At 38.0% G+C, this 18535-nt stretch overlaps 1 protein-coding gene across 2 annotated transcripts in view; it reads right to left on the bottom strand.

Moving 5' to 3' along the window:
• The window catches only part of SHROOM4 (shroom family member 4), a 218882-nt gene that overhangs the window by 81370 nt on the left and 118977 nt on the right, over positions 1-18535 (bottom strand). The window contains exon 3 of one of the 2 annotated variants that reach the window (XM_073901797.1): positions 4962-5051. The exons of the other annotated variant lie outside the window; for it this stretch is intronic. Within the exon in view, the coding sequence (XP_073757898.1) occupies positions 4962-5051 (90 nt within the window). The remainder of the gene's footprint in view (positions 1-4961; positions 5052-18535) is intronic. 2 annotated transcript variants of the gene reach the window in all.

Here is an 18535-nt window from a genome sequence, read left to right as displayed (position 1 = left end):
GGAAGGAAGGAAGGAAGGAAGGAAGGAATTATTCCTCTCCCTGTGTTTAGCTCTTAAATATATGCTCCCCAGGCTCTTGTCCCAGTCCTCTTTCCTTCCTTCTATACTACCCTTTTTGGAAGATCCTCCCCCTACCCCCGCCCCATGGTTGCAATTACCATCTATCCAAATAACTCCCAATCTAATTATTGAATCCTTGTTTCTTTCCTGTACCAAAGAATTACAGTTACAATTGCCTGTGGACATTTCTATTCAGAGGTCTTACAGACACTTAAAACTCCACATGTCTAAAACAAAACTCATTATTTTCCTTCCTTCTGACATAACATATACAAAATACTGAGTCAAATGCTCAGTGCTTAATAGGCACTCAGTAAGTGCTAGTTCTTGTAACTCCATCTAGTCTACTAAGCATGAAATTTTGGACTCATCTTTGACTCATACTTATATCCTTTATTGAACCTACCACCTCAATTTTCAAGTATTTGGAAGTCTGACAACCCAACACCCCTGGTATTCTCAGCTTTTAATCCTCACTCCAGTAACCCTGATTGCCTTTGCCTGGCACACATTCATTCAATTCAATTAGCTATTCAATGAATATTGAGCTTGTAACCCTGTTCGGCACTATGATGGCTATGCTAGAGATATAAGGATAAATAACACATGGACACTGACCAAAATTTACAGGGCAAAACAGATGGGTAACAGACTGTTACAATAGCATAGACAGTTCCAGATAGAAGAAATTAGAGGATGCTGTTTAGGGGAGGAAAACTTAACGCAGTCTAAGGATGAAAGAGCTAGAGAAAGAGTCTTAGAAGTGGTAAAGCCTTGGTCAGCTCTTGAATGTTGAGTAAGAGTTAGCTAAGCAAAGAAGAGGGAGCAGTGGTCATTCCAGGAATAAGGAGTGGAATGTGAAAAGACACAGAGATATGAAAGATGATGTTATTGTTGGTGGGAATGCAAACTGGTGCAGCCACTCTGGAAAACAGTATGGAGATTTCTCAAAAAGTTAAAAAATAGAACTACCCTCTGGCCCAGCATTTGCACTACTAGGTATTTATCCAACGGATACAAAAATAACTATTCGAAGGGGCACATGCACCCCAATGTTTACAGCAGCAAGGTCCACAATAGTCAAAATATGGAAAGAGCCCAGATGTCCATGAATGGATAAAGAAGATGTGATATATATATACACACACACACACACACACACATATGTATATGTGTGTATATATGTATATTATGTATATATATATTATTTATATATATTATGTATATTATGTATATTATATATATACATATTATGTATATATGTATATTATGTATATATATTATGTATATTATGTATATATACATGTATTACTGTATATTATGTATATATATACATATTGTGTATATATGTATATTATGTATATATATATATATACACATATATTACTCAGTCATCATAAAGAATGAAATCTTGCCATTTGCAACAACATGGATGGAACTAGAGGATACTATGCTAAATGAAATAAGTCAGTCAGAAAAAGACAAATACCATATGATTTCACTCATATGTGGAATTTAAGAAACAAATAGATGAACATAGGGGAAGGGCAGGAAAAATAAAATAAGATAAAAACAGAGGGGGAGGCAAAGTTAAAAGAGACTCTATAGTTAAAAGAACAAACTGAGGGTTGCTGGAGGGGAGGTGGATGGGAGACTAGGGTAACTGGGTGATGCAACTGATGAATCACTAAATTCTACCTCTGATACTAATAATACAGTATGTGTTACATAACTGATTTTAAACAAAAAATTAAAAAAAGAAAGATGATGCTATAGTTGGGAAATTACATGGAATTGCATATGGCTATAGTATACAGTGCGAGCCTGTGTGGTGATAAATAAGGATTATATTCTAAAGGGCCATGTTCAACCAAATTAAAGAGTTTGGACTTCATCCTGAACACAATAGGGAACCTTGAAGGTTTTGGTGAGTAAGGTTTTCATGACCAGATTTGCATTTAAAAAGAAGACTCTGTTTGCAGAGTGGAGAATAAATTCAGGAAGTAGTGAACATGGCAAGACTGGAGATAGGTAAACTAGTTGAGAGACTACTGTAGTGAACAAACAAGAGAGGAGAAATTTTAGAAATGGTCAGTAGGTAAAAATTGCCAAGACTTGATCAATAGATACAGAAGTGAGTAGTTTAAAAAACTGAGCTCACTGTGAACTATTTACTTACATAGAGGTACCCAGGAGGAGAATCAGGTGTTGGAGGCGGAGGTTAATGAGTTTAATATATATGTGTGGAGACTTTGAGATAACCATAGGGTCATTTCAATGGGGAAGTCCAGAAAGAAATGGGATATATGGGAAAGTAGTGTGGGATGAAATAAGATTTAGAAGTCTTACTTGCTAAATAAAATCATGATAATAAATTAAAATTACCCAGACTGTGTAGTGTGAAAAGAGTAGAGAACCTTGTGCTGAACTTTGGGTACATCCAATGAAGAGATAAACTCTTTTAATACATAACACTTTGGGTTTCAGAAAGATAAGGATAAAAAAAAGTCATTTAGACCCTTCTATACTGGTTCTTCAATGCTGGAATGAAGTTTTTGGACTTAATTCTAGAGGCAATTAGGTTTTGTTTTGTTTTGTTTTGTTTTTTAAAAAAGGGAATGATATGACCCAGGCTAAGCAGAATCAAGATCTCATAACTCATGAGGTTTACCCGGAGCACAATTACTGCTGATTGAAATGAATACAGAGATGTGCTTTAGGGAGATTCATTTGGCAGAATTGCAGAGAATGGGTTGGAGGGCATCCAGACAAGAGGTAATGAGTCCCTGGCAGCAGCGAGAAGAAGGCAAAGGAGACAGATGAGATGGATAATAGAAACACTGCAGAAGGAGCTCAGAAAGGTTTTGAAGACTGTTTGGGATATAAGAGGGAATTGAAGAGGATTCTACATTGTGAGCTTGACTTACAGGGATGGGAAATATGCCATGTACAGAAATAGAGATATCAGGGAGGGTGGTTGGGTGAGGGGTAATGCACATTTTGGAATGAAAGTTTGCAGCTTAGGAACAAGATAAAGCTCGGCAGAGTGATCTGGCAGTCTCCTGTATACAGGAGAGGTGAAACCCTTGGAAGTGGATCAGTTCATAAAGGAAGAGTTGGCAGAGGAAAAAGATAAGGTAAAGGATAGAATCATGAATGTACTTTGGGGTGTAAGAAGACATTTCCCTCAAGTGCAGGAAGGCTTCCTAGAGAAGGTAGCAAATGTGAGACATCCCAGAAACAGAGGAAAGAATGCTTGACTGGTAAGCAGAAGCTGCTGGTTTAGTCCTACCTGTATCACTTCCAAGCTGTGTGGGCTTAGGAAAGTCCTTTTTTGTCCCGGGCCTGAAGATTTTTGCACCTATAAAATGGGGTCTCTGAGTACAATGATTATAGAGATCCCTTTAGTTCTGACATTACATTTTCTTTTGCAACTTGACTTTAGTGTATGGCCAGTCTTCGGTTTGGCAGAGTGGTGGAAAACTTTCTAGGTCAAGGGAAAACATAGAAAAGGCAAAGAGGCACATTTAAGAAATGAGAAGTAAACTAATTTGGAACTAGTTGTTTTTCACATCTTGAGATACCCAACCTAACAATTATTCTGATTGCAATTATTAAGGTACTAAATGATTGATAATAATATCTCATCTATGTTGTCAAAAGTGCTAGCCATTAAAAGGAAATTTGTGTAATTAAGTTTTAGCCAGTATTGTACTCCCTGCTAAAATAAGTACTGAAGAATAAGTATTGCTTTTCTTTTATATATTCAGGAAAACGAAAAGAACAGTTACCAATGCCTACTTTTCATTTTAGGTACTTTCATATATTGGACTAAAAGGCAATTTCCATGAGGGCAAGATTTTTTTTTAAATATGTTTTATTAACTACTGTATCACCAATACCTGGAATAGTGCTTAACACATAGTTGGAACTCAAATATTCTTTGTATGACTTGGAAAAAAATATATAAAATCTTACTTAGTTCTTACGACAAACTTGCAAAAGAGGAATTAGTATTCTCTTTATAAAGTTGGGGAAAGAATGGCTAAAAGATGTTCTATAAACTCAAAGTCACATAGCTAGTAGGGTAGTACCAGGTCAAATACAATATACTATAAGCTTTATATGGGCAGGGAATATGTCAGTCTTATTCTCCATGGTATTCCCACCAGCCAGCTAGCTCAGTATATAGATTATAGTGGCACTCAGCAAATATTATTTTTTAATGGGAGGAAGCAGGCAAGCAAGCACATACTCGTATGAACACAACTACCACTCATTTTGCCTATACTAAGCACATTGTCACCCAAATTCAAAAGAAAAGTACAGCATAGGAAATATAGTCAATAATATTGTAATAACATTGTATGGTGGCAGATGGTAACTAAATTTACTGTAATGATAAACACATTCTATACATGATAATGTAGAGAAATGTTAATTCACTATGTTGTACACCTGAAACTACCATTGTATGTCAACTACACTTCAATAAAGAAAAGAATACTACAATCTCAAAAATTCATCAGTCTTCCTTGTGTGTTTATTGTTTTAAACATTCTGTGATTTTTGATTCTTTCTCACTTATAGACTGTGACGGTTCTCTTTCAGTCTTTTTAGCCTTTATTTTTTTTTTCTTTTTAGCCTTTATACAGAGTCTCAAGGTCTCCTTTTTGGAGGATGTTTATACCAGGAGCCAGCAAATTTTTTCTGGAAAGGACCAGGTAGTAAATATTTTAAGCTTTGAGGGCCATATTGTCTGTGTTGCAACAACTCAACCTTGTTATAGTGGTATAAAAGCAGTCACAGACAACATGTAGATGGCTGAGCATGCCTGTGTTCCAATAAAACTTTATTTACAAAAACAGGTGGCAGGCCAGATCTGGCCATAGTTTACCTACCCTTGCTTTATAATATTACTTTGATTCCTCCATCTCTTGCTTTTCCAGGACTTCTCTAAAACTGTGTCAACTATGAAACTCCTCCTATCCCTGAAATAAATAAATAAATAAATATATATAATTTTAAAAAATTTAAATTTTTTATTATGTTCTGCATATATTTTAATTTTTAATATGATTTTAAATTTATAATAATTTTAGGTGTACAATACATTGATATTTGTACACACCCAGAAATGATCATCACAATAACTCTAGTTACCATTTGTCACCATACAAAATTACAAAATGTTTTCTTCTTGTGATGAGAACATTTAAGATTTATTCTCTTAACAACTTTTAAATATGCAACACAATATTATTGACTGTAGTCACCATGCAATGCATTACATCCTCATGACTTACTGATTTTATAACTAGAATACTGTACCTTTTGACCCTCTTCACCTATTTTGCCCAACTCCCAAGCCCCCTACCCCCTGGCACCACCAATTTGTTCTCTGTGTCTATGAGTTTTTGTTTATTCATTTGTTTTTGCTTTTTAGATTCCACATATAAGTGAAATCATAAGGTATTTGTCTTTCTCTGTCTAACTTATTTAACTTAGCAAAATACCCTCAGGGTCTCTCCATGTTGTTGCAGATGGCAAGATTTCATTGTTTTTTTATGGCTGAGTAGTATTCCATTATATATATACAGATATATATTAAAGATATATATATGATATAGAGGACCCGGAAAAGATGGCAGAGGAATAGGGGAACCTATTCCCAGCTGGTCCCCGGAATTGAGCTGGATATCTACCAGACCACTCTGAACACCCATGAAATCAGCCTTAGATGTAAGAAGATAGATCTGGATCTCTACAAACAGAATATTGCAGGCGGTTGGTTTTGAGGGACAAAGTGGGGAGCCATGATTCCCCAGGCATATATCAGAGGATAAACAGAAAGGGGAGGGAGCTGAGCTGTTGGGATACTACACTGCTGGTGAGTGATAGATAGTGTCCCACGCTGGGGACCGGACACAGACTCGCAGACCGATAGCGGTGGGGAAAGGACTTTAGGGCAACCCCCTGGACTGAAAACCAGAGCTGTGGGGCCCTGTGAACTGGGGGTGGCTGGCAGTTTTAGAAGCACAAAGGGCAGAGACATGCTCCAAACTGGAGGCAAGGACTGGGAGCGCTGCTGAGGGGCACACAACCCAGGACGCTGCAGTTTATAGCAGCACAGACAGAAACGGAGATAGTGTGGCCTGGAGAGCTCACTGAAGAACAGACTGTGATCTCTCTGCTCTGAGGCAGAGGGTTGGAAACGATCTCTTCTTCTCTGACTCTCTGAAGAGACATGGAAAGCTGCCAGGGAAAGCCGCCAGAGAACAAAGCCCCAAAAACTGATTCCCGCTGAGCCCATCCCCCGCCACAGGGGGGCAGGGCAACTCTGCCCAAACAGGGTTGCCTGAGTAACAGCGCGGCAGGCCCCTCCCCCAGAAGACAGGCTGGGAAAACAAGATGCCAGCAACCCTAAGGTCCCTAGAAAACAGGTGCATCTTGCTTGTGTTGTGGTCAATAATTTGGACTCTATACATTCCCTCAATCACCCCTCAACAGAATGACTAGGAGGAGGAACCCCCAAAATAGGAAAGACTCAGAGACCATGAGATTTACAAATAGGTCCAGATATAACCAAGATGTCAGAGATGGAATTCAGGGTAACAATTGTGAAGACGATAGCTAGAATGGAGAAATCAATTAATGGCAACATAAAGTCTCTAAGGGCAGAAATGAAAACTGAATTGACAGAACTTAAAAATGCTATCAATGAGATCCAATCTAATCTAGATAATCTAACAGCTAGAGTAAGTGAGGTAGAAGAATGAATTAGTGATCTAGAAGACCAATTAATGGACAAGAAAGAAAAAGAGGAGGCCAGGGAAAAACAACTCAAAAATCCATGAAAATAGAATCAGAGAAATAAGTGACACCATGAAACGTTCTAAGGTCAGAATTACTGGGATCTCTGAGGGGGTGGAGAGAGAGGACTAGAAGATATATTTGAGCAAATCGTAGCTGACAACTTCCCTAATCTGGGGAATGAAACAAACATTCGCATCCTAGAGGCAGAGAGGACCCCTCCCAAGATCAAGGAACACAGGCCAACACCCCGGCATGTAAGAGTAAAACTCGCAAATCTTAGAACCAAGGAAACCATCTTAAGGGCAGTTAGGGGGAAGAGATTCCTTATGTACAGAGGGAGGAACATCAGAATAATGTCAGACCTATCCACAGAGACCTGGCAAGCCAGAAAGGGCTGGCAAGACATATTCAGGGTACTAAACGAGAAGAATATGCAGCCAAGAATACTTTATCCAGCAAGACTGTCATTTAGAATGGATGGAGAGATGCAGAGCTTCCAAGACCAGCAGAAACTGAAAGAATATGTGACCATTAAGCCAGCCCTGCAAGAAATATTAAGGGGGGGTTCTATAAAAGGAGAAAGACCCCAAGAGTGATATAGAAAAGAAATTTACAGGGACAATCTATAAAAACAAGGTCTTCACAGGCAACAGGATGACAATAAATTCATATCTTTCAATAATCACTCTCAACGTGAACAGCATAAATGTTCCCATAAAACTGCACAGGGTTGCAGATTGGATAAAAAGACAGGACCCATCCATATGCTATCTACAAGAGACTCATGTTGAACCTAAAGATACATCCAGACTGAAAGTGAAGGGATGGAGATCCATCTTCCATGCCAGCAGACCTCAAAAGAAAGCTGGGGTAGCAATTATTATATCAGACAAATTAGCTTTTAAACTAAAGACTGTAGTTAGAGACACAGAGGACACTGTATCATTCTTAATGGGTCTATCCAACAAGAAGATCTAACAATTGTAAATATCTACGCCCCCAACATGGGAGCATCCATCTACATAAGCCAACTGTTAACCAAAATGAAGAGTCATATTGATAACAATATGTTAATTGTAGGAGACCCCAATACTCCACTCTCAGCAATGGACAGATCATCTAAGCAGAAAATCAACAAAAAACAAGAGCTTTGAATGACAGACTGGAACAGATGGACCTCCTAGATATATATAGAACATTCCACCCTAAAACAAGTGCACATGGAACTTTCTCCAGAATAGACCACATACTGGGTCACAAATCAGGTCTCAACCGATACCAAAAGATTGAGATTATTCCCTGCATATTCTCAGACTATAATGCTTTAAAACTGGAACTCAATCACACTAAAAAATTTGGAAGAAATTCAAATACTTGGAAGCTAAAGACCACTCTGCTCAAGAATGTTTGGGTCAACCAGGAAATCAAAGAACTTAAACAATTCATGGAAACCAATGAGAATTAAATCACATCAGTCCAAAACCTATGGGATACTACAAAGGCAGTCTTAAGGGAGGAAATACATAGCCATCCAAGCCTCACCCCCCCCAAAAAATAGAAAAATCCCAAATTCACCAACTAACTTTACACCTTAAAGAACTAGAGAAAAAGCAACAAACGATGCCTAAGCCACACATTAGAAGAGAAATAATTAAGATTAGAGCCAAGATCAATGAATTAGAAACTAGAAACACAGTAGATCAGATCAACAAAACTAGAAGCTGGTTCTTTGAAAGAATTAATAAGATCAATAAACCACTGGCCAGACTTACCCAAAAGAAAAGAGAAAGGACCCAAATTAATAAAATTATGAGTGAAAGGGGAAAGGAACACCTTTCCTAACACCAAGGAAATAGAAACAATTCTTAGAAATTATTATCAACAACTCTATGCCAATAAATTAGGCAACGTGGAAGAAATGGATGCCTTCCTGGAAACCTGTAAACCCCCACGACTGAAACAGGAAGAAATTGACTACCTGAATAGGCCAATAACCAGTAACGAGATTGAAGCAGTGATCAAAAACCTCCCAAAAAACAAGAGTCCAGGGCCTGATGGATTCCCTGGGGAATTCTACCAAACATTCAAAGAAGAAATAATACCTATTCTCCTGAAGCTGTTTCAAAAAATAGAAACAGAAAGAAAGCTTCCAGACTCATTCTATGAGGCCGGCATTACCTTAATCCCCAAACCAGGCAAAGACCCCATCAAAAAGGAGAATTTCAGACTGATATCCCTGATGAATATGGATTCCAAAATCCTCAACAAAATCCTAGCTAATAGAATCCAACAATACATTAAAAGGGTCATCCACCACGACTAAGTGGGATTTATCCCCGGGATGCAAGGGAGGTTCAACATTCGCAAATCAATCAATGTGATAGAACACATTAATAAGAGGAGAGAGAAGAACAATATGGTCCTCTCAATTGATGCAGAAAAAGCATTTGACAAAATACAGCATCCTTTTCCTGATTAAAACTCTTCAGAGTATAGGGATAGAGGGAACATTCCTCAATTTCATAAAATCCATCTATGAAAAACCCACAGCAAATATCATCCTCAATGGGGAAAAGCTGAGAGCCTTTCCCTTAAGATCAGGAAACGACAAGGATGCCCACTCTCACCACTATCTTTCAACATAGTACTAGAAGTCCTAGCAACAGCAATCAGACAACAAAAAGAAATAAAAGGTATTCAAATTGGCAAAGAAGAAGTCAAACTCTCTCTCTCTTTGCAGATGACATGATCCTTTAAGTGGAAAATCCAAAAGACTCCACCCCCAAATGACTAGAACTCATACAGTAATTCAGTAATGTGGCAGGATACAAAATCAATGCACAGAAATCAGTTGCTTTCTTATACACCAGCAATGCAACTGTAGAAAGAGAAATTAGAGAAACAATTCCATTTACAATAGCACCAAAAACCATAAGATACCTCGGAATAAATCTAACCAAGGAGGTAAAGGATCTATACTCTAGGAACTACAGAACACTCATGAAAGAAATTGAAGAAGACACAAAAAGGTGGAAGAACATTCCATGCTCATGGATCAGAAGAATAAACATTGTTAAAATGTCTATGCTACCCAGAGCAATCTATACCTTCAATGCCATCCCGATCAAAATTCCAATGACATTTTTCAAAGTGCTGGAACAAACAGTCCTAAAATTTGTATGGAATCAGAAAAAACCCCAAATCGCCAAGGAAATGTTGAAAAAGAAAAACAAAGCTGGGGGTATCACATTGCCTGATTTCAAGCTATCTTACAAAGCAGTGATCACTAAGACAGCAGGGTACTGGCACAGAAACAGACTTATAGACCAATGGAACAGAATACAGAGCCCAGATATGGACCCTCAACTCTATGGTCAAATAATCTTCGACAAAGCAGGAAAAAATATCCAATGGAAAAAAGTCTCTTCAATAAATGGTGCTGGGAAAATTGGACAGCTATATACAGAAGAATGAAACTCGACCATTCTCTAACACCATACACAAAGATAAACTCAAAATGGATGAAAGACTTCAATGTGAGACAGGAATCCATCAAAATCCTAGAGGAAAACATAGGCAGTAACCTCTTTGACATCGGCCATAACAACTTCTTTCAAGATACATCTCCAAAGGCTAGTGAAACAAAAGCAAAAATGAACTTTAGGGACTTCATCAGGATAAAAAGCTTCTGCACAGCAAAGGAAACAGTCAACAAAACAAAGAGGCAACCCACAGAATGGGAGAAGATATTTGCAAATGACACTACAGATAAAGGGCTGGTATCCAATATCTATGAGGAACTTCCCAAACTCAACACCCAAAAAACAGATAATCAAGTCAAAAAATGGGCAGAAGACATGAACAGACAACTTCTCCAAAGAAGACATACAAATGGCTACCAGACACATGAAAAAATGTGGAAAAAAGGGAAATTCAAATCAAAACCACACTGACATACCACCTTACACCAGTTAGAATGGCAAAAATTGACAAGGCAAGAAACAACAAATGTTGGAGAGGTTGTGGAGGAAGGGGAACCCTCTTACACTGTTGGTAGAAATACAAGTTGGTACAGCCACTTTGGAAAACAGTGTGGAGGTCCCTCAAAAAATTAAAAATAGAGCTACCCTATGACACAGCAATTGCACTACTGGGTATTTACCCCAAAGACACAGATGTAGTGAAAAAAAGGGCCATATGCACCCCAATGTTCATAGCAGCAATGTCCGCAATAGCCAAATTGTGGAAAGAGCCGAGATGTCCTTCAACAGATGAATGGATAAAGAAGATGTGATCCATATAGACAATGGAATATTACTCAGCCATCAGAAAGGATGAATACCCAACTTTGACATCAACATGGATGGGACTGGAGGAGATTATGCTAAGTGAATTAAGTCAAGCAGAGAAAGTCAATTATCATATGGTTTCACTTATTTGTGGAACATAAGGAATAGCATGGAGGACATTAGGAGAAGGAAGGGAAAAATGAAGGTGGGGAAACCGGAGGGAGAGATGAACCATGAGAGACTATGGACTCTGAGAAACAGACTGAGAGTTTTAGAGGGGAGGAGATGGATTAGCCCGGTGATGGATATTAAGGAGGGCACGTACTGCATGGAGCACTGGGTGTTATACGAAAACAATGAATTATGGATCACTACATCAAAAACTAATAATGTATTGTATGGTGACTAACATAACATAATAAAATAAAATAAAAAAGATATATATATATATGATATATATCCATAATATTTGTGTGTGTGTGTGTGTGTGTGTGTGTGTGTGTGTATCTTCTTTCCCATTCATTCATTGATGAACATTTAAGTTGTTTCTGTATGTTGGCTATTGTAAATAATGCAGTAAGCATAAGGATGAATGTATATTTTCAAATTAGTGTTTTTGTTTTCCTTAGGTAAGTACTCAGAAGTAGAATTCCTGAAACATATGGTAGTTCTATTTTAAATTTTTTGAGAAACCTCTGTGCTGTTTTCCATAGTGGCTGCACCAATTTAAATTTTCATTAAAAGTGAACTGGAGTTCTCTTTCTCCACATCCTCACCAACACTTGTTATTTCTTGCCTCATGATAATAGCAATTCTAACAGGTGTGAGATGATATCTCCTTGTGGCTTTCATTTGTATTTTCCTAATGATTAGTGATGTTGAGCAAATTTTCATGTGCCTGTCAGCCATCTGTATGTCTCCTTTGGAAAAATGTCTATTCAGATCCTCAGCCCATTTTTTAAAATCAGAATCTCTTTTTGCTATTTAGTTGTATGAGTTCTTTATATATTTTAGATATGAATCCCTTATTAGATACAATTTGCAAATATTTTCTCCCATTCAGTAAGTTGCCTTTTCATTTTGTTGATGGTTTCCTTTGCTGTGCAAAATATTTTTAGTTTGATGTTGTCCCACATTTCTATTTGCTTTTGCTGCTTTTGCTTTTGGCTTTAGATCTAAAAGCTTAAGGCAAAGAGTGGTGTCAAGGAGCTTACGCCCTATGTTTTCTTCTAGGACTTTGATGGTTTCAGTTCTTAAATTTGAGTCTTTAGTCCATTTTGAGTTAATTTTTGTATATGGTGCAAGATAGTAGTCTAGTTTCATTCTTTTGCATGTGGCTGTCCAGTTTTCCCAGCATCGTTTATTAAGGAGACTGTCCTTTCCCTATTGTATATTCTTGGCTCTTTTGTCACAAGTTAATTTACCGTATATATGAGGGTTTATTTCTGGGCTCTCTATTCTGTTCTATTGATCCATGTCTCTGTTTTTATGGCAGTACCATACTGTTTTGATTACTATAGCTTTGTAATATAGTTTGAAATCAGGGAATGTGATGCCTTCAGCTATGTTCTTCTTTCTCACTATGCTTTGGCTATTCAGGGTCTTTTAGGATTTTTTTTTTCTATTTATGGGAAAAAAATCATTGGAGTTTTCATAGGGATTACACTGAATATAGATTTCTTTGGGTAAATGGACATTTTAACAATATTAATTATTCTAATCCATGAGCATGGAATTTCTTTCCATTCATTTGTGTCTTCTTTGATTTCTTTCATCAATGTATTATAATTTTCAGTGTATAGATCTTTCACCTCCTAGGTAAAATTTATTCCTAGGTGTTTCATTCTTTCTGATGCAGTTGTAAATGAGATGATTTTCTTTCTCCTTCTGATAGTTCATTGTCAGTGTACAGAAATGCAACAAATTTTTTATATGTTGATTTTGTACCCTGTAACTTTACTGAATTCATTTATTAGTTCTAACGGTTTTTTGGTGGTGTCTTTAGGGCTTTCTATACATAAAATAATGTTGTCCACAAATAGTGACAGTTTTATGTTTTCCTTCCCAATTTGGATGTCTTTTATTTCCTTTTCTTGTCATATTGTTCTGGCTGAGACTTACAAAACAGGCACGCCTCATTTTATTGTCCTTCGCTTTATTATGCTTCACAGATACTATTTTTTACAAATTGAGGGTTTATGGCAACCCTGTGTTGAGCAGGATTATTGGTGTCATTTTTCCAAAAGCATTTGCTCACTTCATGTTTCTGTGTCACAATTTGGTAATTCTTGCAATATTTCAAGCATTTTCATTATTATTATATTTATTATGGTGATCTGTGATCAGAGATCTTTAATGTTACTATTGTAATTGTTTTGGGGTACCATGAACTGTGTCCATATAAGAGGGCAAATGTGTGTTCTGATTGCTTCATCAACCAGCTATTCCCCCTGTCTCCTTCTCCTTGGAACTCCCTATTCCTTGAGACACAACTATATTGAAATTAGGCCAATTAATAACCATACAATGGCTTCCAAGTGTTCAAGTGAAAGGAAAAGTTTCATGTCTCTCACTTTATTTTTTTATTTTAATTTTTTAAAGATTTTATTTATTTATTTGACAGAGAGAGACATACAGCAAGAGAGGGAACACAAGCAAGGGAAGTGGGAGAGGGAGAAGCAAGCTTCCCACAGAGCAGAGAGCCCGATGTGGGGCTCGAGCCCAGGACCCTGGGATCATGACCTGAGCCGAAGGCAGACGCTTAACAACTGAGCCACCCAGGCGCCCCTCATGTCTCTCACTTTAAATCAAAAGTTAGAAATGATTAAGCTTAATGAGAAAGCCATGTCAAAAGCTGAGATAGGCCAAAATTTAGAGAAAGTTGTGAATGCAAAGGAAAAGTTCTTGTAGAAAGTTAAAAATGCTATTCCAGTGAACACACAAATGATAAGAAAGCAAAAGTCTTATTGCTAATATGGAGAAAGTTTTAGTGGTCTAGACAGAGGATCAAACCAGCTACAACATCCTCTCAAGACAAAGCCTAATCTAGAATAAGACCCTGACTCTCTTCATTTCTATGAAGGCTGATAAAGGTGAGGAAGCTGAAGAAGAAAAGTTTGATGCTAACAGAGGTTGGTTCATGAGGTTTAAGGAAAGAGGCCATTTCTATAACGTAAGAGTGCAAGGTGAAGAAGCAAGTACTGGTATAGAAGCTACACCAAATTATCCAGAAGATCTAGTTAATTAACAAAGGTGGCCACAATAAAAAAACAGATTTTCAATGTAGATGGAAAGGTCTTATATCGGAAGAAGATGCCATCTAGGGCTGAGTAGGAGTTAAGATGGCAGAGTAGCAGGGGAACCCTGAGTTTGCCTCATCCCTCAAACATAGCTAGGTCAACATCAAATCACCTTGAACAACTAGGAAATTGATCTGAGGATTAAGAAAACAATCTGCACAATTAGAGGGAGAGAACATGGCAGATGTGAGGTTTGGAGATGTGAATAAGTGGAGAGAAAAGCCATGGTGCCACCAAGGGGAGGAAGCCCTTTCCATAGAGAAATCAGGGAGAGAAAGAGACAGTAGGAGAGAGAGCAGCACATATGGTTTGCACAAGACACTGTGGTGTGGGGATCCCCTGGGTCACATTGGGAGAGAATGCTCCCCTTCCTGGGGTACATTTGGAAGAGGGTATTTTGCCTCTCCAGGGACAAAAGGCCTGCTGGGCACAATTGAGTAGCCATTCAACAGCAGGGGACAGAGGGCAGATAACCTGGTTGCAGCTCTTTGCTGTGCTTCATCATAGACTCCAGGCACCTACACAGGCATGCGACTGCTTTTCTAGGACACAATAGTGTTGGGTGCAGTGCTGTGAGGCTCTCATCCAGGAAAGGGGAGTGGGTCCATGCCTTGCTGGGTCCTTTAAGATTTGGAGTTTTGAATCCCAACCACCAGCCAGAGATAAAACACAGAACTGTGGTGCCAGGTGTGCCAACAACCTGTGCACAGACACGTTAAGGGCAGGGATGTGTTGAAAGCCTGAGACACAGGAGGGGAGACTGTTCACTTTTCTGTGAGGTATCCCTGAACAGTGGCAGCTGAGAGTTCCCCTCTCTGGGGATGAGAGAGTGGAGTGATGCCATTTTCCACCACCACCACCACCACCACCACCACCACCACCACCACCCCCTGACACCCCCACATACCCACCAGCACGGTTGGACAGCAGAGAAAAACTGAGCACCTCCAGTGGAGGCTGGAGTCGCTTACACCAAACCCTACCCCCCTGCACTTGTCAGGGGCATCTTTACCATGGCAGGACTGACTGAACCAGTGCAGTGGGCCTCTCCCTCAAAAGACCAACACAGGTCCCCTGCATGTACCAACTGTATTGATCATAGAGTGCTCCAAAGCATCAGCTTCAGTTCTGGTGGAAGTAGGACCAGACTTTACTTTTATTTTTTTACTTTTTAAATTCTAAAAAATATTATTTATTTTATTTATTTGTGTTGTTGTTGTGAGGGAAGAGGAAGAGAGATGATATTAATCTTAAGCAGGCTCCATACACAGCATGGAGCCCGACATGGGGCTTTTTCTCACAACCCTGAGATCATAACCTGAGCCGAAAACAAGAGTCAGATGCTTAACTGACTGAGCCACCCAGACACCCCTTTTATTCTATTTTATTATTTATTTATTTATTTATTTATTTGGGAATCAGGCATATAGTTTTTTGTTGGTTTGTTGGTTTATTTGTTTCCTTTTCTCATTTTTGGATTAGCCTTCTTTTCTTTTTTCCTTCTTTCTTTCTTTTTCTTTGGAATCAGGCTTTTACTTTTTTTGTTTGTCTATTTGCTTTTTTGTTCTTTTTCCTTTTCTCTATTCTTGGATCAGACTTTTTTTAAAATCTGGTTTATCTTAACAAATGAATCAAAGCAAACCTAGTTAAAGGTCCAAACATCCCACTGCAAGCAATGAGGAACTCTGCAGAGGACTGACCTGTGGGAAAAAAATAGCCAAAATACAACAGCAGAGTGCACACAGCACACACCAGAAACACTTCCTGATGTGCCAGACCCTGGACAGTTTATGGCCCTTCTTAATATAGTATTATGCTCACAAGCAGGAAACATAATAAGCTTTCATAATACACAAAAGACAGAAACCTAGACATAAAGACAAGATGGAGGAATTCTCCCCAAAAGAAAGCTCGAGAAGAAATTACAGCCAGGGATTTGCTCAAAACAGATATAAACAATATATCTGAACAAGAATTTGGGACAACATTCATAAGAATATAAACTGGGCTTGAAAGAACCATAGAAAACACCAGAGAAAACCAGGCTGCAGATAAAAGACCTAAAAACTAATCAGGCCGAAATAAAAAAATGCTATAACTGAGATGTAAAACCAACTGGATGTAATCACAATGAGGATGGAGGAAGCAGAGGATCAAATAGGTGATAAAGAAGATAAAATTATGGAAGATAATGAAGCTGGAAAGAAGAGGGAAAGAAAATGATTGGATCACGAATATAGACTTAGGGAACTCAGCGATCCCACAAAGTGCAATAATATCCATATCACAGAAGTCCCAGAAGAAGAGAGGGTAAAAGGGGCAGAAGGTTTATTTGAACAAATTATAGCTGAAAACTTCCCTAATCTGGGGAAGGAAACAGGCATTCAAGTCGAAGAGGCACGGGGAACTCCCCTCAAAATCAAAAGAAATGGGTCAACACCAAGACATATCATAGTGAAACTTGCAAAATACAAAGATAAAGAGAGAATTCTGAAAGCAGCTAGGGACAAAAGGTCCTTAAGCTACAAGGGTAGACACTTAGAGTTAGCAGCAGACCTGGCCATAGAAACTTACCAGACCAGAAAGCAGTGGCATGACATATTTAACATGCTGAATAGGAAAAACATTCAGCCAAGAATACTTTATCCAGCAAGGCTGTCAGTCAGAGTACAATAAGAGATAAAGTTTCCAAGACAAGCAAAAACTAAAGAAGTTTGTGAAAACTAAACAAGCTCTGCAAGAAATATTAAGGGGGACACTTGAGCAGGAAGAGACCAAAAAAGCAACAAAGACTATAAAGGAACAGAGGCAATCCACAGGAACAGCAACTTTACAGGTAATACAACAGCACTAAATTCATATCTACCAATAATTACTCTGAATGTAAATGGACTCAAGGCCCCAATCAAAAGACATAGGGTATCAGAATGGATAAAAAAAACAACAACAACAAAATAACAAGACCCATTGATATGCTGCTTACAAGAGAATCATTTTAGACCCAAACACATCTCCAGATTGAAAGTGAGGGGGTGAAGAACCACCTATCATGCTAATGGACATCAGAAGACAGCTGGAGTAGCCATACTTAGACAAACTAGATTTTAAAACAAAGCCTGTAATAAGAGATGAAGAAAGACACTATATCATAATAAAGGGGTCTATCCAACAAGAAGATCTAACAATTGTAAATATTTATGTCCCCAACTTGGGAACAGCCAAATATATAAATCAAGTAATAACAATCTTAAAGAAACTCATTGATATTAATACAATAATAGTAGGGGACTATAATACCCCACTCCACAATGGACAGATCATCAAAGCAGAAGATCAACAAGGAAACAAGGGCTTTGAATGACAAACTGGACCAGAAGGACTTAACAGATATATTCAGAGTATTTCATTCTAAAGCAGCAGAATACACATTTTTTGAGTACATATGGAAAATTGACCAGAATACATCACATACTGGGTCACAAATCAGCCCTCAAAGTACAAAAGGATTGAGATCATACCATGCATATTTTCAGACTACAAGGCTATGAAACTTGAAGTTAACCACAAGGAAAATTTTGGAAGGACCACAAATATAAGGAGGTAAACAACATCCTGCTAAAGAATGAATGGGTTAACCAGGAGATTAAAGAAGAAATTTTAAAAATACATGGAAGCAAATGAAAATGAAAACACAACAGTCTAAAACCTTTGGGATGCAGCAAAGGTGGTTATGAGAAGGAAGTATATAGCAATACAGGCTTTTCTCAAGAAGCAAGAAAAGTCACAAAAATACAACCTAAACTCACACCTAAAGGAGCTAGAAAAAGAACAACAAATAAAGCATAAAGCCAGCAAAGAAGGGAAATAATAAAGATTAAGGCAGAAATAAATGACATAGAAATAAAAAAAAAAACCAGTAGAACAGATTAATGAAGTTAAGAGCTGGTTCTTTGAAAGAATTAACAAAATTGATAAACGCCTAGCCAGACTTACCAAAAAGAAAAGTCAACTTTCAAGTCTTATTATTTAAGAGACACATTTTGTAAGACTATAGCTGTCATAGGTAGTGAT

This window comes from Callorhinus ursinus, unplaced genomic scaffold (assembly GCF_003265705.2).
Source record: "Callorhinus ursinus isolate GAN/ISIS: 27379988/994484 unplaced genomic scaffold, GSC_fseal_2.0 scaffold16, whole genome shotgun sequence".
In the NCBI taxonomy this organism is placed as follows: domain Eukaryota; kingdom Metazoa; phylum Chordata; class Mammalia; order Carnivora; family Otariidae; genus Callorhinus; species Callorhinus ursinus.
This window is presented reverse-complemented; position numbering and strand designations above follow the sequence as displayed.